The sequence below is a fragment of the Rhincodon typus genome, chromosome 16 (assembly GCF_021869965.1).
Source record: "Rhincodon typus isolate 14 chromosome 16, sRhiTyp1.1, whole genome shotgun sequence".
Classification (NCBI taxonomy): Eukaryota; Metazoa; Chordata; class Chondrichthyes; order Orectolobiformes; family Rhincodontidae; genus Rhincodon; species Rhincodon typus.
In genome coordinates, this window is record NC_063347.1 from 15,415,930 (window position 1) to 15,439,416 (window position 23,487).

The following is a 23,487-nucleotide window of genomic DNA, read 5'->3' on the forward strand; positions in this document are numbered from 1 at the left end:
CCATATTTTTCAGCTGAGACTGGAAAGATTTAAAAAGGGACCTGAGGGGCAACATTTTCACACAGAGGGTGGTGCATATGTGGAACGAACTGCCAGAGGAAGTGGTAGATGCAGGTATAGATGCAACATTTAAAAGCTGTTTGGACAGATCCATGAATAGGAAAGGTTTAGAGGGATATGAGCCAAATGCAGGTAAACGGGACTAGTTTAGTTGGGAGACTTCGTTGGCATGGACAAGTCAGGCCGAAAGGGTCCGTTTCCATGCTGTGTGACTCTATGACTATATGTACCAATATGCAGCACTGAACAGGGCAAGTCATTCAACTCATTATGTATGTATGGGCTCTTTCAAACAACAATCGCGTTAGTCCAACTGTTCTCCATTTTCCTTCTCATTAAAGTACTTCTTCAATTCTGTTCGGATGTTTACTCTGAGATCTGTAATGATCACTTTATTACACTGTGCATTCCAAACCCTAGCTGCTCACTTGGTTAACAATCTTTTCCTCATGATGCAGTTGGTTAATTTGTTAATTTAATCAGTGCCCTTTTTGTCATTGACCCTGCCACTATCGGAAACAATTTACTTTTCTTAAACGCTTCGCAATCTTAAACATACATGTCAAATCTGCTCTTAGCCTTTTCTGCTCAAACAACCATTCAAAGCTTTGTGGCATTGTGAATGGTATTCCACGTGCTTGCTCACACGGTGGTAGTTGGCGATCTTTAAATGACTGACCTGGTAGAGACCTCGTACTTCAGAGGATCAGCACGACATGGGATCCCAGCCACCGTCACCTTGTTCTCGATGTCCTCGAATCGCTGGCCTAAGTTTGAACCCGTGATGGTGACCATGGTTCCACCTTCCTGCAGCCCTGACGTTGGGTCGATCTGGGAATGAGAGGAATCCACGTTAACACCCGCATGTGTAACAGCAGCAGGATAAGTGATGGAAAAGGTGAATAATCTTTTGAATGGGGCAAGATGCTGATGTACGGTTTCAGAAAACAATACACGCAAGATGTGAGTTTTTCAGAATTAAATTTTGTAAAAATGGGGATAAAAAGACTGATAAGTTTGCTTTCTTTTTTCTTCATCTTTGCCAAGTTTAGAAAAACCTCTGCTTATTCATCCAAAATAATGTTATTAATTTGATCCTGAACAACAAGTTCTATCATGATATTCAATTGTTTAAAGGCGTCAGCATTGAGCTGATCTTGCAGCACACATTTGGTAGCATAGTGGCAATATTACTGGACTGGTAAAAGAAACCTGCACTAATGCTTCAGAGATAGGAGTTCAAATCCCAGTCTGACAGCTGAGGGAATACAAATTCACTGAATCAAAAAAAAAAAAAAAATCAGGAATAAAATGTTGGTAGTACAAATGATAACCACAAAAAATACCTCATTGTGATAAGACAGCAAATCTGCCATACAACATTATGGTTGATTCCCAAATGCCCTCTCTAATTGCTGAGTTGGTCACTCAAACATAGGGAACCCAGCACCCAGCTGGTCAAGGACATTTAGAGATGAGCAACAAGTGCTAGCCTAACCAGTGATGCTCACATCTCATGAAAGAATAAAAAGAACTCCTGACCCTACCTTACACCAACAAAGGAGGTCCCTGAATCATAATCAACAGTAGAACACTCAACGCTAAGTTAGAAGAGCGATGGAATAGTCCCCAGTTGCCTGAATAAGTGCAGCACCAAAGCACTCAAGAAGCTCAACACCATCCAGGACAAAGCAGCCTCTTCATTCTCTTTGTCACCGCTCTACAGTGGCAGGAGCGTGCAGCATCTACTGGTGCCCTACAGTAACTCACCAAGGTTCCTTCAACAGCATCTTCCAAACATGGGAACTCTACCTGCCTGAAGGACACAGGCAGTAGCTACATAGGAACACCAGCACCTGCAGGTTCCCCTCCAAGCCACACAACAATCCTCACTGGGAAATATAATCATTGTTCACTCACAGTCATAGAATCACAGAATCCCTACAGTCTGGAAGCAGGCCATTTGGCCCATCGAGTCTTCACTGACCCTCTGAACAGCACTCATCCAGACCCATCGTCCTTCTGTAACCCCACATTTCCCATGGCTAGTCCACCTCGCCTGCACATCCCTGGACACTATGGGCAATTTAGCATGGCCAATCCACTTAACCCCATACCTTTAGACCGTGGGAGGAAACCAGGAGTGTCCAAAGGTAACCCATGGAGACACAGGGAGAACATGTAAACTCCACAAAGACAGTCGCTGCAGGCTGGAATTGAACACAGATCCCTGGTGCTGAGAGGCAGCAGTACCGATCACTCCCTCCCTAATAGCGGCTCAACATCGCTCGTCTATACCGCTCAATACTGCACCACTGAATGATTCAATGGGAAATCATCCATGTCTGTACACTGGCTCTCAGACACACCTTATACATCCATGGCTTTGCTCTTTTCCCACGGCCATGTCAAAAAATCTTTTCCTTTTTATGTGGAGATCCATTTCCTTTTAGGAAGTTACTACAGATCATTCCACTACCTGTCTGGATAGCTCCAAATCACAATTACTGCAGTTCAGTCAGAGAGAAAATCTCAAATCCCAATTGGCTGTTTCAGTGATCACTCCTGTCATCTGGCTTCTGATCTTTCTTGCCAGTGGAAACAGCCGATCAAAGCCTTTCACATATTTTTGAATGGCTTTATAAATTTCCTGTTAAAAAGTTTGTTGCTCTAAGGGGTAACACGGTTATGGGTTAACCAAATTGCCGTTGACCTGCTACCATATAAAGATCTGACTGGGCAGATATACTGAGATAGTAACAACTGCCGATGCTGGAGTCAGAGATAACACAGTGTGGAGCTGGAGGAACACAGCAGGCCAGAGGAGCAGGAAAGCTGATGTTTCGGGTCGGGATCCTTCTTCAGAAATATTTCAGAGCTTCCTTCCCCCACCCCCATTTCTGAAGAAGGGTCCCGACCTGAAACGTCAGCTTTCCTGTTCCTCTGATGCTGCCTGACCTGCTGTGTTCCTCCATCTCCACGCTGTTATCCATGGGGAGATATCCTGCAGAGTTCTGGTGAGACAAGTGTTTCCGCATTTATCTAGTAGTTTCAAAGTCACCATTGTGGCGACTGGATACTAATACCAGGTTTATTTCATTCATTGAATCCACACTGCCCAGCTGTTGTGGTGGAATTTGATTTTATGCCCACGAAGGCTTCAAGTTCAGCACTTCCATCGCTCTGCTACTGAAACACTAATATCTTCCCTTTCAACAGGATGCTGTGCTTTGTGCAGTGTGAGCCTCATCTCTCGTGCATTTCCACGCCCGTCTAGTTTCAGCTTACTTTACAGTTACCCTGGTTTTTACACATGCATGGTAACTCACCGAGTGAATGACAGGTGCCGGGCAGGTCTGTTCCACTCCGTCCACACAGGACTTTTCATACACACAGCTGGGCTTCCCTCCCCCACACCACACACAGGCGTACTTGGTTTCTGCTGTCTGACAGCGACTACAGTCTGTTCGATCCACGGAACAGTTATACAGGGTAACTGTACAGGCGCAATGAGAGAGTATTAGTCATTATGCCACAGATTTTCTCCCAAGAATCAGAGAGCTCTGACTTGGACCTTGCTCTAGATCTTACAGTACAGTAGTGGCTACATTTCAAAAAGTACATAACGGAGCCTATTGGGACGTCGAGATGTATTTAAACAGCATCTCTCACAACAAGTTATTTCATTCAAAATAGAAACAAAATATGAAATATCTGGCTGAATGACTGTGTACAGATTAATCGCAGGACACACTGACCTACAGGTTTGGGGGAATATTTACAAGGTTAGTGAATTCCACTCAATTTAGCATGGCTGCTAATCAAATTTAACCAGTCAGAGCCATACAGCATAGGAACGGGCCCTTCAGCCCACCATGTCTATGCCAACCAATGTAGAACACCAATCCTTTTTACCTGCACGTGATCCATAGCCTATTATGCCCTGGCATTTTAAGTGCTGAGCCAGATGCTTCTTTAATGTTGCAAATGTACCTCCCTCCAACACCCTCTCAGGCAGCAGGTTCCATAATTCTACCACCCTCAGAGAGAAAACAATTTTCTAAAATCCCCTCTCAACCACATATACATGAGCCCTCAGAATCATACAGCATGGAAACAGACCCTTTGATCCAACTCATCCATCCCGAACAAGTTTCCCAAACTAGACTAATTCCATTTGACTGCATTTAGCCCATGCCCCTCTAAACCTTTTCTATTCATGAACTTTTTTTTTTCAATGTTGTAACTATACCCACTTCTACCACTTCCTCTGGCAATTCATTTCACACACGAACCACTGTGTGAAAGACTACCTTTTGTGTGAAAAAGTTCCCTCCTCAGGTCCCTTTTAAATCTCCCCTTTTACCTTAAAAATATGCCCTCTAGTTTTTCCCCAATTCCTAGGGAAAAGACCTTTGTTATTCACCTTCTCTATTCCTCTCATGATTTATACACCTCTACAAGGTCAACCCTTAACCTCCTATGCTCTAGCCAAAGTCGTCCCAGGCTATCCAGCCTATCTGTATAATTCAAACCCTCCACAGTCCCAGCAACATCCTGGTAAATCATTTCTGAACCCTCTCCAATTTCAAAATATTCTTCCTATAGCAGGGCAACCAGAACTGTACTCCACATGCGTCCTCACCAACATAGTGTACAACCTCAATATGACATCTCAACTCTTACACCCAATGGTCCGAGTACTGAAGGGAGTCGTGCTAAAGGCCTTAACAACTGTCTACCTGTGATACAGCTTTCAAAAGAATTATGTACCTGAACCCTTGGTGTCTCTGTTCGACAACACTACTCAAGGTCCTACCATTAACTCTTTAAGTCCTGCCCTTGTTTGTTTTACAAAAATGCAATACCTTGCATTTATCCAAATTAAACTCCATCTGCCACTCCTCAGCCCATTGTCCCAATTGATCAAGATTCCTTTATAATCTTTGATAACCTTCTTCATTGTCCACTCTATCAACAATTTTGGTGTCAACCGCAAACTTACTAACGACGTGTCCGAAATTCTCATCCAAATCTTTTGTATAAATGACAAAAAGGAGTGGACCAAGCACCAATCCCTCTTCTCGTGATCTACTCTGTCCATGCCTCTCATAATTTTGCATACCTCAAACAGATTCCACGCTCAGTCTGAGATAGTAGGAACTGCCGATGCTGGAGAATCTGTGATAACAAGGTGTAGAGCTGGATGAACACAGCAGGCCAGGCAGCATCAGAGGAGCAGGAGAGCGGACGTTTCAGGTCTGGACCCTTCTTCTGATAACCGTGTTATACCCCCTCAGTCTTCTCTGTTCCAAGGAAAGCAAGCCCAGCCTTTCCAGCGTCTCCTCATAACTGAAACTTTTCATCCCAGGCAACGTCCCAGTGAATTACTTCTGTACCTTCTCCAGTGCAAACACATCCTTCACATAGTGTGACAACCAGAGCTGCATACAGTATTCCATCTGTGGCCTAACCAATATTTTATAAAGTTGTAACAAGACTTCTTTGTTCCTATATTCTATGTCCTGGCTAATGAATGCAAGCATCCTGCATGCCTTCACCATCCTGTCTACTTGCGCTGACACCTTCAGGGGTCTATGGACTTGTACACCAAGGTCCCTTTATTTCCTCAGGACTCCCTTGTGACCTACCATTCACTGTGTGTATCCTTCCCTTATTCGACTTCCCAAAATGCATCACCTCGCACTTATCAGGATTAAATTCTATCTGCTATTACTCTGCCCAATTTACCAGATGATCAAGAGCAGACTGTAACCTGGAACCATCCTCCTCACTATCGACAACAATCACCAATTTTCATGTTGCCTGCAAACTTGCAAATTATACCTTCTACATTTACATCCAGTTTGTTAATTTACATAACAAACAGCAAAGATCCCAGCATCAATCCCTGTGGCACACCACTGGTCACCGGCTTCCAGTCAGACAAACAGCCCTCCACCATCACCCTTTGCCTCCTATTTGCAAGGCAATTTTGGATCCAGTTTGCCAACTTGCCTTGGATCCCATGGACTGTTACCTTTTGGACCAGCATTTCATGTGGGACCTTATCAAAGGCCTTGATGAAGTCCATGTAAACCACATCGACTGCACTACCCTCATCAATATATTTAGTCATCATGTCAAAAGACTCAAGACAGGATCTCCTTCTAACAAATCTATGGTGACTATCCTTGATCAATCCCTGCCTTTCCAAGTGTTGGTTAATCCTGTCATTCAGAATTTTTCTAATAATTTCTTCAGACTAACTTGTCCGTAATTACCTGGTCTATTCTGCTGCCCTTCCTGAACAAGGATCCACATCAGCTATTCTCTAGCCATCTAGCACGTCACCTGTGAAAGTATTAAATCTCTCCACCAGAGCCACAGCACTCTTCTCTGTTGTCTCCCATAGCGGCCTGGGATACATCTCAGCAGGCCCTGGCGATTTATGCACTTTTGTGCCCGCTATTAAATAATCCTTATTAATCTTAACATGTTCTGAAATCTCACCACCTGAACTGAAATCCAGCTATAACGTCTTTTTCCTCTGTGAATATAGATGAGAAGTGTTCATTTAAGACCTCACCCACATTCTCAGGCTCCTTTGGTCTCTTAGAAGTCTGACGCTTTCGCTGGTAATCCTCTTAGTCTTATATTACAAAAAACCTTGAGAATTTCCTCAATTCTTTCTGCCAAACATATTTCAGTAACTCTGTGCCCTCCTAATTTCTTTTTTCAGCAACCCCCTACACTCTAAGGGACTTCCCTGTTTTTAATGGGCTGTACATAACATATGCTTCCTTCTTTTTCTTTACAAAACTCTTGATATCCCTTGACATCCCTAGACTTGTTACCCTTGCCCTTCACTCCTAGAGGAATACGCTGGTCCTGAAATCTCTCATACTTCTTTTAAAACACACTCACTTTCAAATGTAGGCTCCTAGGCTGTGTTTGCCAGATCCTGTCTGATTATACTAACATTGTCCTTGCCCCAAATTTAAACCCTTAATTTCTGCATATCTTTAACCCTTTCCATAATGACTTTGTAAATTTACAGAGTTATGGTAATTATCTCCAAAATGCTCACCCATTGGAAATTCCGCCACTTGACTGGCTGCAATACCTAGGATTAGGGCCAGCACTGCCCCATCTTTATTGTATTAGGGCAAAAAGCTCTCGTGGGTGGACTTTAAAAATTTCAACCTGTTTAGAAAAGTACCACATTCTAACAAATGTGACGACTTTGCTTCACATGATAGCAGCAAAGTGTGGTGATGGGAGTGAGGAGAGAGTTCAAACTAGGAAAACATGTTCTTATAGCTCTGTTAGAAATGTAATCTTTGATAAGGTGAAATGGTAATGTATTAGATGTGTGCTGATACAAATAGAAGAACCAGAATAAAAACAAAAACAGAAACCTACTGGAGAAACTCAGTAGGTTCGGCAGCATCTGTTAAGAGAGAGCAGAGTTAACGTTTCAGGTCCAGCTAGCTTCCTTCAGGACTGAGCAGCTAGGGAAAGTTGGAATGCTGATGACAGAGGGTGGGGAGGATGGAGAGAGAGGATAGGTGGTGACGGAGCCCAGAGCGAGAGAAAGAAAGTCATGCATACAAAGAGATAGTTGAATGTAAGCGAAGGAAAGAGATAATGGGGACGGTGAGTAAGTGAAAATGGTTGCCTGTGCTGAAATCAGCCCATGTCATGATAAGGCCTGGAGTGTGGGGCTGGGTAAAGGACATGGAAGGAGGTTCTCAGGCCCTTGACATTGAGTCCTGAAGGCTGCAGGATCTCCATGGGGAAAATGAGGTGCTGATCTTGCAGAACAAAACAAGTTCAAAAGGGTAAGTGATAAATAACCCACAAGATGGTGACTTCATATTTCCTATGTCAATAATAAATTAATAAATTATTTTAAAAATACAGATTTCTAGCTGAAAGCATAATGTTGTTATCACCAGAAATTAGTAAAGACCAACATATAGAAAAATTGTACGCATCGGACACATTTGCAATCAGGCCGCTGACCGTGTCCCAGATTAGCCAGTGATGCCCACATCACATCAATGAATTTAAAAACTTCTCCTTTCACTATTGGGTGTTCAAGAGAGAACATAAGTAGATGGGTGGGTGTTGCAGGGGTAGAAGACACTAATGGATTTTTATTTCTGATGTTCGAGGATAAAATGTGCAGGTCAAGGTCAGCTACTTTTGATGCCATAAGTGCATTCCTGATTTGTTGTAAACTTTTCATGTGAACATTACAACACCGTTGGCTTAATTACTGCGGTGAATATTCAAGTCATTTGCATCGATGTTTTAACAAACTACAACACACATCCTGACTTTATCATGTACACAGTCACGGCACAAGGACTGTCAATGTAGCTCATCAGTACCAGTGAACTGTACTAATTATATATAGTGATAAATATCAGAAACATATACAATGAACATTACATTTTATATGAAGATGTTGGCATTCTGGCGATATAAAAGGAGATGCAGCTGAAGAAATAATTCCATTTTCTTTCATAAATTCTTCAGGAAAGGCATGAAAATACTTACTATGCAAATCACGTCTGCTGTCCACTCTGTAATTGGGCTGTCGCTGGATATACACTGTTGCGTTATACTCTTGCTGCAATGTGGAGTAGGTAAACTGTAGTGACAGAAATAGGAGGATGACAGATGAAGGATGGACAGTAGGTACCTAATGCCCGAATCTAATTTAAAAGTCAAAATCTGCTTCCTTTTGCCTGCGCACACGTGTGATTCACTGTTGGACTCAAGACGTGTAAAATGTAAAAGACTTTTGCTCTAAGTGTCCAGACAATAGAAAGATAAGCTCTGTCCTCCTGGCATATAGCTTAGGCCAAAGGGGGAACATAGTCTACAACGTGGTCACCCTTTCTCCACTGCTCTTTCCCTTCAAAGGGCACAAAGGATTAAAAGAGGCTAAATAAATGCCATTTTCTGATATTTATCATATATTCCCTTGCTCATTGTCAAGATCAATTTTCTTTCAATAGCTTGCTGGAGTTGGTCTCTTCTGCCGTTGAAAGCAATTGCCTCCTGAGTTGATAACATGAATTAGTGAACTTTAATTACACCTTAAGTTATAGCCAGGTCCTCTCCCATCTGGGTAACCATGCACTGCCCCTCCCACCCTCCTCCATCGCCACCACAGTGGGTTCCACCTGGATAAGCAGCAGAGCATTTAGTGTTTACTGAGACCGTGCTGATGGGTAGAGGTGATTTTGCTGGTTTAACTCCAACAAAGCCCCCACTGCTGTCTTGGTGATCCTTAAACATTGGCTCTTTTCAAACCAAACCTTCCAGAAAGCGGTAAATGTGTTTGAGCAGAAAGTTTACTCCATATCAGAAAATTGCAGCCTGTTCTAATGGGAACGTGCCTGTGGTGGAAGCACACCCTTAAGCAATGGTAATGGGTCTGAATGCTCACTTGGCCCATCAACGGTCACCTGACTATCTCCCAGGGCTCTGCAACCATCCCTTGCTCCTTACCTGGTGCACCCGACAGGTAATCGAGTAAAACATAGGATCATTAACGTCCCCTTCAACAAACGCTTCCACCACCACCGTCCGACTCTCAATAACAAAGACACATTCATAATTCCCTTCCGGGTCCTGTGGGGAGCAGAAACACATTAGGTTAAGGAGGCACTGCCTAGCTGAATCTGAAATGTGTGCACTTCTATTAAACCAAATAAGGAGGGCACTTCTAACAGTTGTAGAAGTCTGAGAGTAAGGGCTCCTCTGTGTGACATGCAGCAAAACAAGAAACACATCTCATGTTTACAGTTTTGCTGTACTTGGCAGACTGAGGAAATTTTCTCACCTCGACCCCCCCCCACCACCACCAACTGCATTTCTACTTTAAATCAGAAGGAGCCGCAGCGATGCATAAAGATCCCCCAGCCATCAAAGTTAACTCACAAATAAAACCAAAGACTCTTTCATAAAGGTCCTTTCAATTCGGATTCCAGTATCCAGGAGCCAGGTCCTGGTGTATAAGCTTTTAAATCCTTTCGCATGTTCTGGTGGCAGACGCAACGACCCAAGTTTCAACTGGGGATTAAAGGATTTAAACACAGAAAGAGGAAGGAGCTGGTGACGAAATGCAAAACTCCCAGAATGAGAATCCAAAGACGATTAACATAAAAGGCCCTTCACTCTCTCAGAGCATACAATACCCTTATTCTGTGCACAAGTGGACCAGTAAGTACGTATTTGCTATCACTTTAGACTCCCAATTTACTAAAAGTGCACAGAAATGCACACTCCCAAGGTATTAATGGTTCCTGTCTACTATTGGTTTTGGTCTGGGTGTGACATTTTATTCTACCTGCATCAGACCAAAAATGTCACTCAGTTTTATTCTGAATACATCTCATTCATTTCCCCACCTCCCCCTTTCACCTTTTGAAATAAGACAGGAGCAAAATGCAACCTAATTTTGTTCCTCCCAGTTCTTGTAATGGTCTGATGGAAACACCAGGGAAATACCAAACATTGCCAGGTTTTGATCTGGTCACTGCCCCTCTGCAGTTTTCAGCGCACAGACTGCACACATCACTGTGTCATGACAAATTGTTTAGTCGCACAGATTGAAACAATTTTGCAAACCAGAATTCTCTCTTAAAAAAACTAATGAAGCATTGCATCCTGAAGACTAGCATTCCAAAGAGAAAAAAGCTACACATCTCAGTTATAGTCAAACAGAGTCACACAGGATGGAAACATTCCCTTCGGTCCAACCAGTCCACACTGACCCTGTTCCCAAACTAAACTAGTCCCATCTGCGTGCACATGGCCCATATCCCTCCAAACCTTTCCTATTCATGAACTTATCCAAATGTCTTTTAAACGTCATAACTGTACCTGCTTCCACCTCTTCTTCTGGAAGTTCATTCCACACACGACCTACTCTGTGTGAAGAAGTTGCACCTCATATCCTTTTTAAAACTTTTTCCCCTCACCTTAAAAATGTGCCCCCTAGTTTTGAACTCCCCACCCTAGGAAAAAGACCCTTGCCATTCACCTTTATCATGAGGTGTGTTTCTCATTTCGCTGCACATCACTCCTCAACCTCCGACGCTCCAGTGAAAAAAGTCCCAGCCTTTCCAGTCAACTTTTATAATGCAAACAATCCATTCCAGGCAACACCCTGGTAAATCTTTACTGAACCCTCACTACTTTAATAATATCCTTCTGATAACAGAGCAACCAGAACTACACACAACATTCCAGAAGAGGCCTCACCAATGTCCTGACATCCCAACTGTTATACTCAAAAGGTCTGAGCAATGAAGGCATGCATGTTAAATGCCTTCTTAACCACCCTGTCTAAATGTGACGCAACTTTCAAAGAATTATGTACCTGAAGCCTTACTTAGCCATGCTTACGCTTACATCAGGGAGATAAGCCCTTTATCCATTCTGTCAGGAGTGATGTGAACTGAAACAGGATCTCAATCCAGTGCTAAACATGTTAACGAAGCTGCAGTGCACATCTAAAAATGTTTTGCACTACACTTAGCACAGAACAGACTGCAAACAGAAGTGACTGCTTCCTAATGTGCTGAAGCTTGGCTCTTTATTCTCTCATAAGAACATAAGAACTAGGAGCAGGAGTAGGCCATCTGGGCCCTCGAGCCTGCCCCGCCATTTAATAAGATCATGGCTGATCTTTTTGAGACTCAGCTCCACTTACCCGCCCACTCACCATAACCCTTAATTCCTTTACTGTTCAAAAATTTATCTAGCCTTGCCTTAAAAACATTCAGCGAGGTAGCTTCAACCGCTTCACTGGGCAGGGAATTCCACAGATTCACAACCCTTTGGGTGAAGAAGTTCCTCCTGACCTCAGTCCTACATCTGCTTCCCTTTGTTTTGAGGCGATGCCCTCTTGTCCTAGTTTCACCTGCTAGCGGAAACAACCTCCCTGCCTCCACCTTATCTATTCCCTTCATAATCTTATATGTTTCTATAAGATCTCCCCTCATTCTTCTGAATTCCAATGAGTATAATCCCAGTCTACTCAGTCTCTCCTCATAATCCAACCCTCTCAACTCTGGAATTAACCGAGTGAATCTCCTCTGCACCCCCTCCAGTGCTAGTATATCTCTTCTCAAGTAAGGAGACCAAAACTGCACACAGTACTCCAGGTGTGGCCTCACCAGGACCCTATACAGCTGCAGCATAGCCTCCCTGTTTTTAAACTCCATCCCTCCAGCAATGGCAGACAAAATTCCATTTGCCTTTTTAATTACCTGCTGCACCTGCAATCCCACCTTCAGCGACTCATGCACAAGGACACCCAGGTCCCTCTGCACAGGAGCGTGCTGCAATTTTTTACCATTTAAAACATTGTCCATTTTCCTGTTATTCCTACCAAAATGGATGACCTCACACTTATCAACATTGTACTCCATCTGCCAGACCTTTGCCCACAAATTCGTGTAAATTCAAGGTGGTTTCACACCAGGATGTTCAATGATAGATGCAACTGCCATCAGTTGTACTCTTTGGTGTAAAGCTGCTAATCGAAATGAATCAAATGGCATCAAGGATTCACACTGCTGAGTCTCCAGAAAAAAATACGCCTTCAGGCAATCTCGCAGCCTGAAATTCTGAATCTGTGGTATCCCAGAACTTGGGCTGATTTCCTTGAGATACATGAATTTTACCGACATTTAATTTCACAAATCGTAAAGTTCCCATATGACATTAAAGTATTCTCTCGCCTCTGGCTCCATGCTCCAGTGACTCCCCCGACCTGTACAGCCCTCATGGAAATAGCGGACATAGGGCTTGGTTGGCAGGGGTGGGGGAGGTGCCAGTGAAGAGTTGGACAGCGCTGGCATAACAGATGGTCAGGCAGCATCTGGAGAAAAAGGAGAAGTCAACATTTCGGGTAATACCCTTCTTCAGAGTAATAGCCAAAACATTGACTTTTCCTTTCTTCCAGGTGGTGCCTGGCCTGCTGTGTTCTTCCAGCCTCTTGTTCGTCTACCCGGGATTCCAGCAGCTGCAGTTTTTTTTTGTCTCTAAGCTGGCATAACAGAGCCAGGTGGGAAGACAGAGTGTGAGGGGAGGGAGCGTCAGAGAGGCAGAGTTTGTAAGTGGGGGGGGAAAAATGGAGAGAGAGCAGGGCATGGGAGGGGAAGGGAGGAGGTTGTGGGCAGAGCCTGGGGTCCACGGGATGGGGATAAGTGGGAGGTGAGCCAGGATCCAGGAAGGGAAGTGGGCTGAGGGCTGAAGAAGAGAGGAGCAGCCTGGAATTAGGGAACGGAGCTGTGGGTCAGGGACAGTGGGAGGAATGGGAAATGGAGGTTTGGCTGGCAGTGGAGAGTGGAAGAGTGCTGGGGAGGGGAGGGGAGGGGAGAGGAGGGGTAGGGAGAGGGGAGGAGTGGGGATAGGAGAGGGGAGGGGAGGAGAGGATCAGGGTGCAAGAAGAGTGTTAGGAAACTGATGTAGGGGTCTGGCTGGAAATAGGGAGGGGAGCTGAGGGCTGTTAGAGTGTGGGGATTGGAGGTCACAGTGTGGATGTGCAAAGGAACGCAGAGTTAGAAACTAGCGGGTGGTACACGGTAAGGGTTGGGGGTGGTGGGGGTGGGGGTGGTGGGGAGGTGGTGGTGGTGGAGAAGCTGGGGACAGTAGCTGCAATTAAAATCTTGCCACCATCAACTGAGAAATTCCAAGAAATCAAAAAACCCTTGGTCCTCCAGGGGTATGTCTCAAAGTCATGACATCTGAAGTAGTCTTGGCTTCACCACTGAAGTCCCTCACTGCTATGTCTCTTCCAAGACTGTGCCACTGCATTAATGCTGCTGCCAAGGGAGCAGGATCACACTCTACCTCAGTCACAGTGTTTCACAGAGTCAGCAGCAAGCATCTCCAACTCATCACAAGATGGAGGCACTATTGTATTTCGTGATTCTCAGGCCAGCATCTGCAGTGGCTACAGGTAGGACAATCCTGGAGACTGCTACACAGATGTTGCAAATCTGTGTTTAAACTCCATTCCCTCAGGCCACAGCTATATTCCTAAAAACACAACAGTCTTGAACAACCCAGAGGAGGGAACTTAAGCACGTAAGCCATGTATAGCAGTGTGTGGAGCAGAAATGGCAATTTCGTTAGTAACTTCTTTGTCTGTCCAACTGTCTTTCTCTCTCTCTCTGGGCACTATCCCAGCGTTTACTCCCTACCCCCCCCCCCCCCTATTTTCTGCATCTAAAGTGATGTTTTCCCGGCCACCATCAGTTCAGAGGAAGAGTCACCGGACCCGAAACGTTAACTCTGTTTTTCCCTTCACAGATGCTGCCAGACCTGCTGAGCTTTTCCAGCAACTTTGTTTTTGTTCCTGATTTACAGCATCTGCAGTTCTTTTGGGTTTTTAATCAGGAATGGCAATTGTTGCTTTCCTTACTTTTTACATTAATTGTCTTTTTATGTGGCGCACATTCCTTTGATAATGTATTATAATAATGTAACTCAAAATAAATTCTTTATAAATTCTTAAATGAATGATGCAATTGATATTATCAGACACAACCCACATCCATACAGACTTTTCCTAACACCCCAGGAAAACACACAGAATCTGTCTGGGCAATAGCTGAAATACAGCAGAGATAACAACACTTTCTGTTGCAGGCTCCCCATCATAGCCAGTATCGCTGGTGCAATGACCAGTAACACTGGTGTAGTGACCAATGCTACTGGTGCCAGTACCAAATACCATGGTATATTGGTCTTGTTCTGGTTCAGTTCTATTGCTTATTTTCTTCTGGGACCTGACTGATACCAGAGATTGTACTTCCCACCATCATTGGGTACAGCACCATCAACCGCACTGCGTGCCAAACTTTTGTATTTCATTTGCAATGTGACCTCAGACAGATCACCTACACTTTTGCAATTGCTTTGGTCCTTGAGAAACAGGCCGAGCAGCAAATGCCACTTTAGCTTTTGTCACCATTTACACCAACCGCTGATATAGGAAGAAAATAATCCAATGGGAGCAAGATATCCCCACAGAAACTGTTAGAGTTTCATAGAATCCAAGAGGAGAAACAACAGCCTACGATGTTGAGTAGCGAGCTTACTTCAAAACGGAGTAAGGAGCAAATTAACAATGACACCTAAACAAAGGGAAGGGTGAAAAATAAGTACAAAGTTTCATAGCTGGAACAGAATGTTTTGATAAGGAAATACTGAAAGCTTCTTTGTGCATCAATGTTTAACATGACCCATGGCCGTCACCTCTTCATTTTAAACAGCTTTATAAAGCCCTTCCCAGTCCAATCCAGCTCGGACAAAGCGCTGCCCACCCTCACCATCCAGTTCGATGTTGACAGTCCAGCAATGTATTCCCTGTCCTTAATTCACATTCCTGGTTGCAATCTAAGGCATGCTGACCTGAAACAAGTGCAAGTTTTGTCCCACCAGTGTTATTTTCCGTTCTGTGTTGACGGGCAGAAGAGGTGGTCCTCGAATGTTATTCACACAGGGACAGGCCGCAGGACCCTTATTTATCCCTTCGTGGCTCTGTACAAAGAGCATAGACACAGGTTCAGCAGACAGAAGCAAACAGGAGGAAACCAACACCAACAAAGTTTGTAAATATTAAATCAGAAAAATATCCTTCATATTAGAAAACACATCAACAACCCCTGTGGAACATTTATAATTAAATACTAAAATTTAAATGGCGAACTCAAGTTTTTGTTACAAGACAATACTAACCAAAAGGAAGATCAGTTTAGCAGGCAAAAGCCAACATTTATTTGAAATACAATTGCAAATAATTAACGACAGTGGAGAGAATTTGCCTTATTGATCATTTTCTGGAAATATTTCCATAGGGTTTAGCTAGTTGATCCTAAAGTGGGTGGCATTTGTTTTTAAGTTAGCTAAGAGGTTGTGGGACAAAGTAGAACCCAACACAGATACGGCTGAACTGCTGCAACACAGGACTTAGGGATAGGAGGACTACATTCGGCCCTTCAAGTCTGCTTTACCATTTAATAAGATTAAACTAATCTGGATGCCATCTCAGCTCCACTTTCCCATTCGCACACCTTAACTCTCGACTCATGTCTTTCAAAATTCCACTTATCTCAGCCTTGAAGACCCAGCCTTTCCTATCTTCTGGGACATTCCACAAACTCCTTGAGAGAAAGATATTGCTCCTTATTGCTGTCTTAAAAGGGAGGCCACTTCTTATTAAACTTTGGCCCTTGGCTTTAGGCTTCACCACATCTTCTAGAGTGCACCCTATTCAGGATCTTATATGCTTCAATAATATCACCTTCCTCTTATCTAAACTCCACTAAATGACGGTAAATAGATGAAAAGCGAAAGATAAACCTTTCTTTGTAAGATATGCTCAACTCTCCAGGATTGAGTCGAGTGAACCTACTCAACTCAAAAGTTGGTCACAAAGAAACAAACTCAAACTTACCTGTACGGAGAAGGATGGAGAGTCAGGATCATAGTGGTAGTCGACCTCAGTGTCAAACAGGTGGAGAAAGGCAGGAGAAGGGTTCTCAACATCTCCGTCACCTGATAGCAGCGCAGCAGCAGCCAAAAAAACGGCTGTGTCGTTTTCAACCTGCACAGGGTCTACCCAAGCATCTGGCTCCTTCCACTCACCAACATCCTTCACAGGCCTAGCAGAGGGCAGGGTGGTCGGGTGGTCAGGTCGGGGGTCAGTTGGTACAGCCAATCGAGTGGAAGGGGGCTCCGTGGCATCCGCGGCAGGGGCAGTCGTGGCAACAGGAAGGGCGCCACCTTCCGTACTGTTTAAAGGAGAGGCTGGTGCGGTTGTAATGGCGGCATTGACGGTCGGAGGGGTTGGGGGGACAACCGTCGTGATTGGGCCAGCTTCGGACGGAGCTTCGAGTGTAGTGGGCAGCGATGCATATGTGACCGTGGTCAAGGCCTCCCCCGATGGGTCCGGGGTAGGTGCTGTACCCTCCGTTGTGGTCATGCCAAGGGTACTGCTCTCAGCCACCGTAATAGCCCCAGAGGACGGAGTGGCTGTGGTCCATTGTGTGGTTGGAGCAGCTGTGATGTCCAGGGTGGTGGGCACCGTCGTTGGTGCTTGCACAGTGGGCACAGTGGTTGACTGGCTAGTCAGACCAGCTGTGGCATTGGTCATCGCCACAGAAGTGGTGGGCACAGTGGTCGGCAATGTGGTCAGGGTCGTAGTTCTCGTAGTTGTTGTGGTATCTGTGCCCAGCAATGTGGTAGGAATGGTTGTCGCTCTTGTAGTAAGAGCTGTGGTGGTGAGGCGGATGGTGGTTGGAAGAGCAGTAGTGTCAACACGGAGCGGCTTGGTAGCAAGGGTAGGAGGTACCACGTAGGGTAGTACAAACTGCCAGGGAACGATTGCCATTTAAATCAATCAGGATAGATAGAAAGGAAAAAAAAAATATTGGAATGGAAGGAGATGCACAGATAATGGGAAGGAGGACAGCAAGAGACAGAAAATAATTCATTATTTTTGATTTGGAATCAATTTTAAAACAGAAACGTATTTTCTTAAAAAAAAAAATCACATTGAATTACCGCAGCAGAGCCATTCTTTGCAAAAATCTCTTTAAAGGAACTGTAGGCTTTGATTTAGGCCTAACTAAGGCTTTTCGAATTGTAGGAGTCACTGAAATGTTTATCATCCGTATTTTCCAGCAGTTTTACAAATTGTAATTTGAAATGGTATCTTTAATTCAGAAATATAGTATGTGACTGGTACTACCCCCTGCACTGGCATGGATAGTTAAGCATGGGTACTTCATGACTTCCTAGCAACACTGGAGAGAGGTGAGCTAGGTGATGTCATTTAGTTTCTTAGTGACTTCTGAAAACAAAATTAACTTTTAACAGACACTATTCAGAGAGTCACTGGACTTCAAGGAACTCGTTTGGTGGTTTTAGCTTTGGCAAACAGTTCCTTTAATACAGAGAGTAGCTCATAAATTCAAGACCAGATGTATTTAACATGACAGCAGTTCACCCAAGAAAGTGATTGATTTGTTTTTTGAGATAGCAAATGCAGATTTGCAGGAAAGAATTGCGTATGAGGTAAATGAGTGCACTTTAACATCAAGCTGCAAAATAACTTGGAGGAAAGGAGGTAAACTACCACAAGAATTTCACTTGTTCTTTCCCTGCTAATGGTTGAAAACCTTTAATGCATCAGCTTATTCTCAATTCTCCCTTTACAGCCTCCTCTTTCCCTTCGCCATATCCCCTGTTGTCCACTATTCCAAGCTGCATTCTTTAAGAATGTTTCAATTTTACCCTTTTTAAATTTATGTCCATACTCCGGTATCCTGCTACCTTCTGAGAGACAAGTTAATGTCTGTGGGAGACTTAATGTTGTCGGTTTTGTTCTTTTGAAGGCGCATTGTCATTGAGATCAACTGTAGGCAGAGTCGTACCTTATTTTTGTTCTTACATTATATCCAAATGTTGATATTACTTCATTCTACTACCACGGGGTGGTGATGGCCTAGTGGTATTATCGCTGGACTGTTAATCCAGAGACCCAGGTAATGTCCTGTGGACCCTGGTTTGAATCCCACCGTGGCAGATGGGAGAATTTGAATTCATTTTTTCAAAAATCTGGAATGGAGAGTCTGATTGGCAGGGGAAAAACCCCATCTGGTTCACTCCGATAGTAAGAACTGCTGATGCTGGAGTCAGATGAAAAAAAAAGGGTCCTGACCCAAAACGTCAGCTTTCCTGTTCCTCTGATGCTGCCTGGCCTGCTGTGTTCCTTCAGCTCCACATTGTATTACCATCTGGCTCACTAATATCCTTTAGGGAAGGAAATTGCCATCCTTACCTGGTCTGGTCTACATGTGACTCCAGACTCTCAGCAATGTGGTTGATTTTTAACCGCCCTCTGGGCAATAAATCCTGGCTTAGCCAGAGACACCCACATCCCGTGAATGAAGTAAAATAAAAAAATTAGGATTAACAAACAAGTGAAATCCCAGCCATCACATTAAGGCTATAGCTCTTTCAATATGCTTGAAAACTCCAAGGTATTCATGACATCCACTGACTGTTCAAAAGCTAGGGATGTTTTGAGAACCGTCTTTCATGGGATTTTCAAATTATCGCAAAAAATCCAAACTGTTGGGCCGTGAGCTGTTTAGGAATTAAGCTGTACGATGTGAACTGCTCAGTCAGACATCTGGAGTGCTAATGTACTTTTGATGTTCCACACAGAAATGCTACAGGAATAGTAAAAGCATCAATATGCTGCAAGTACATCATTGTAGAGTGTTTACAAACCCACTAACAGCGAGAACCTTTCAAGGCCTTGAAAAGGGATGGGACGTGCACTTTGAAGATGGTTACAGTTACAAACTCCAGCACTGTTTCCGTTCTTATTTTATACAATTAACTTCAGTCAGCATCCTGCTCAAATGGATAGCAGGAAACTCATCATCCTCGCATTGCTAATTAACCTTTGCCTGTCACTGGTTGATGGATGAGCTCTCACTTTGCCGGGTCACTCAGCGCGACCACCCAGAAACACCAACTGGCATCCTGCCACTAGGCAACAAAGCAGACACCACCGAATGAGAGCACAGCCTAATACCTTAAACAAGAGGCACCTGCCCATTTACATACACTGTGCAGTGCAAGGATAAGTAGGGCCCTGCTAATCACCAGATCCCCAGGGTTTTCAACTCCAGGTCTTCAGCAGTATGTAGTCATGGAGATACACCAACAGGTTCCTAGCTCCACATTTCTTGTATTGTTCTACAAACAGTTCTCAAATATCCCATGGTCAAATTTAAAACAAAATGTCTATTTACAAATGGGCCAGTTAGTTCAGTTGGCTAGATAGCTAGTGTGTGGTTTAGACTCTTGTAAAGAGTGCCGTCTTGATGCCTTGTCCGATCAAGTTGAAGCAGTGACCTGCCTCCTTACCCCCGGCCTATGGCTGATGTCCAGTGGTGCTCCTCAGGCTATATAACCAGTTGTGTCCTTTTGCTACAGATAGGCCTCTGATCCCTCATGAACTATGGCTATTACCTACCTCATGATTCAAAGTTCAGTTCGTTCAACCAAAGCAAGAGCAGGTGGTAATTCAATGCCCCGAATCTGTTCTGTTTAATTGTGTGTGTTTCATCACAAAAATCTATCAAACATTTATTTCAAAATTTCAATTGCTTCAGCCTCAACAGATATTGAGGGGAAAGGATCCCAGCTTCCCATCACCCTGTATTTGAAGAAGGAAGACCTACCTTTGGTTTTAAGGTTATGCATCCATGCACTGGTATACAATTGGAATCATATCCTGCAATGAGATCATCCCATAACCTTCTAAACTTCGAAAAAAAAAGCCTGGTCCTTACAACTTAACATTTCTTGGCCTGGTTAGTTCACACGGGGTAAGAAATCCATTTTGTAATGTGATGCCCGGAACTGAACACTAGGTGGTGGCTATGGTGTTCCTGCTTCAGAGCCAGTAGCTCCAGGCTCAAATTCCATTGCCTGGCGCATATCACCCCAGAAAGAGTATTCATGGAGCTGTTTACTGGGTCAATAATCAGCCAGTTAATCCTTCCTACGCTTCTGCACTATTTCCCGAGATTGGGAAAAACGTGTGAGAAGACACAAAATAAACAAACAAAATTGCAGGAGATAATCAGCAACTTTCACTTTCAGCACACTGCTCAGAAGTCCCAGATTCAATTCCTTTTCATCTGGAAATTCTCTCTGCCCCTCCACTGGTAATGCATTCAGTCTCTGTTGATGTGAACCGCCTCCAAAATGACCATCCACGCATGACCTCAAACTGCGAGTATTCCGCTAACATTGGCCATCGCAGACAAATATCACCCTGTCCTCATCAAGGAGGCACAAAGATTTCTAGCAGGGGTCACTTGGGAACATGTGGTAACTCTTCCTTTTCTAACCAGGAAGTGTGACCGGTCCTTACCATCGCAACACTTACATTTTCGTTAAAAATGATCACCTCGTCCTCACAGGTAGTGTTGTGGGTGCAGTGATGCTGAAGCACGCACCAGTTACACCCCCATTGACTGCTCACACATCCACGGCACCTAGACAGGCAGCAGGAAGAGAAAGAAATATATTCAATATCAATGGCAGGGAGACTGAGAAACCGGGGCTCTCGCCCTGTTGAGGATCATTGCACATCTGCCACTGGGTGGAAGAAATGAAAAACACATCCGAAAATCTCAAATGCTCCTGATTGTTCAGAAATCAACTGCAAGTTCTCGGTATCCTTTAATGACCAAGCGAACATTACGAAATTTCTTGGCGACTAATTCACTTTGGTCTCTAAGCTCACCTCATGAATTTATGCAATGGAAAATGCTGGAATTGCACAGCAATTCAAATCCGTAACTGAACTCTATTTATAAAGTATTTGTAATGCAGTAAATCTTCCCGATGTGCTCCACAGGACAGCTATAAGATAAAATTCGACACCATGCCACGACGTAGTTATTGGATCACAAGAACATCAAAAATAGGAATGGGGGTAGGCCATTCAGCTACACAACCTGGCTCTGGTATACAATAAGATCATGGATGAGCTGCCTCAGGCCTCAGATGCGTCAGCCAATGAAAACCTCAGTCAAAGTCAGAAAGTCACACAGCACGGATACAGACCCTTTGTCCAACCAGTCCCTGCCAACCATAATCCCAAACTAAACCAGTCCCACCCGCCTGTACTTGGCCCATATCCCTCCAATTGTTTCTTATTCTTATCTAAGTGTCTTTTAGATGTTGTAACTGCACCCACATCCACCACATCCTTTGGAAGTTCATTCTGTACAAAAACCACTCTGCAAAAAAATTGACCCTCATCTTTTTTTTTTTAAAAATCTTTCTCCTCTCACCTTAAAAATATGTCCCCAGTCTTGAAATTCCCCCATCCTAGAGAAAAAAAACCTGCCATTCACCTTATCTGAACCACTCATGATTTCATGAACCTCTATAAAAGGTCACCTCTCAACCTCCTACACTCCAATGAAAAAAGTTCCAACAGATCCAGCCTCTTCTTATAACTCAAACCCTGTGAGCATCATAATAGAGGAAAGAGAGATTTAGGGAAGGAATTCCAAACCTTAAGGCCTAAGTGGCCCAAAAGGCCTGGCTACCAATGATAGGCCAATTAAAAATCGGGCATGATCAAGAGGGAGAAAGTTGATGACTGTGTATATTTCAGAGAATTAATGGGTTGAAGGAGATTACAACGTGAAGCCATAGGAGGGGGCGCTGGGATAACTGCCTGTCCTTCGGGGATCCGTCTCCACTTATCTTCTCACTCCTTAACCCCATACGTCTCTAGTTCTGAAGAAGGGTCACTGGATCCAGAACATCAACTCCGCTTTCTCTCCACAGATGATGCCAGACCTGCTGAGTTTCTCCAGCAATTTCTGTTTTTGATTTGGAATGAGAAGAGGGTTGGCTTTGGACTGAGTCACTGCAGATTAATTGCGTTATTGTGCCACTCTTCAAGTAGCTTGGTAACATCAGCAATAATGCTTTGTGCACCAGAGAATATCTGACAATAAATATGAACACACATTATAAATATAACATTTATAGGCAAACGTAGTGAGGCACATCAAGTATTGTACTGAAAGAAACCAATCTGTATCATACTCAATGTAGCGTCAAATCAGAACTGTTATTAAATGTACTTTTATACATTGTATGAATAAATATATTTGAAAAAAAAATGGAATGAAAAGACGTGATTTTATTGGTACCATGGCAATACACTCAACTGCATAAACCAAACGTTGAATCAGCATTGGATTTACTTTTAAAAGCGAAATACTACAGATGCTAGAAATCTTGAAAAAAAAAGTGCTGGACGAACTCAGTATGTCCAAAAGCATCTGTTAATGTTTCAAGTCCATTATGTCTCTACTTCAAAACTGAAAGGGGCTTATCCAGTTTTCAACCTTCTCTTTCTAGTTCGGGTTTTTATCTGTCTGTCATCTTGATTTTCTTTTGTTCGAAAAGAAATTGAAAACACTTACGGAAAATTTCTGGAGAGCTGTTGGACTGCACTGCAGTCATAGAAGGTGAAGTTCTCTGCTGTCAGTGTGATGTTAAAGAACATAACTTGTAATGTGACAGTCACATGGTCTGTAAAGGAGATTACAGCAAAGATCAGAACTTTCTTCACACTAGCCACATTCATCGGTAACCAAGGGAAAGAGCGAGAAACTCAACTAATGCCACCCACAGGAAGCCAGCATTGAGAAAAGAACAACTTAGTCCAGAGGCAGCATGGTATATCCTGCAATCTAAGGAAACATCAGGACACAGTGACAGACAGCGTGAGAGAGAGAGACTGTGTGTCAGAGAGAGAGAGAGAGAGAGAGA

General features: G+C 43.7%; 1 protein-coding gene across 2 annotated transcripts in view; it reads right to left on the minus strand.

Annotated features, from left to right (window-relative positions):
- The window catches only part of plxnb1b (plexin b1b), a 247,365-nt gene that overhangs the window by 45,192 nt on the left and 178,686 nt on the right, over positions 1–23,487 (minus strand). Inside the window, exons 9-16 of one of the 2 annotated variants that reach the window (XM_048606322.1) lie at positions 23,139–23,247; positions 21,074–21,182; positions 16,556–17,470; positions 15,511–15,639; positions 9,589–9,711; positions 8,629–8,722; positions 3,390–3,556; positions 740–891 (exon numbers count right to left, since the gene is read on the minus strand). In XM_048606322.1, the coding sequence (XP_048462279.1) occupies positions 740–891; positions 3,390–3,556; positions 8,629–8,722; positions 9,589–9,711; positions 15,511–15,639; positions 16,556–17,470; positions 21,074–21,182; positions 23,139–23,247 (1,798 nt within the window). The remainder of the gene's footprint in view (positions 1–739; positions 892–3,389; positions 3,557–8,628; positions 8,723–9,588; positions 9,712–15,510; positions 15,640–16,555; positions 17,471–21,073; positions 21,183–23,138; positions 23,248–23,487) is intronic. The other variant, XM_048606323.1, reaches the window with a different exon arrangement.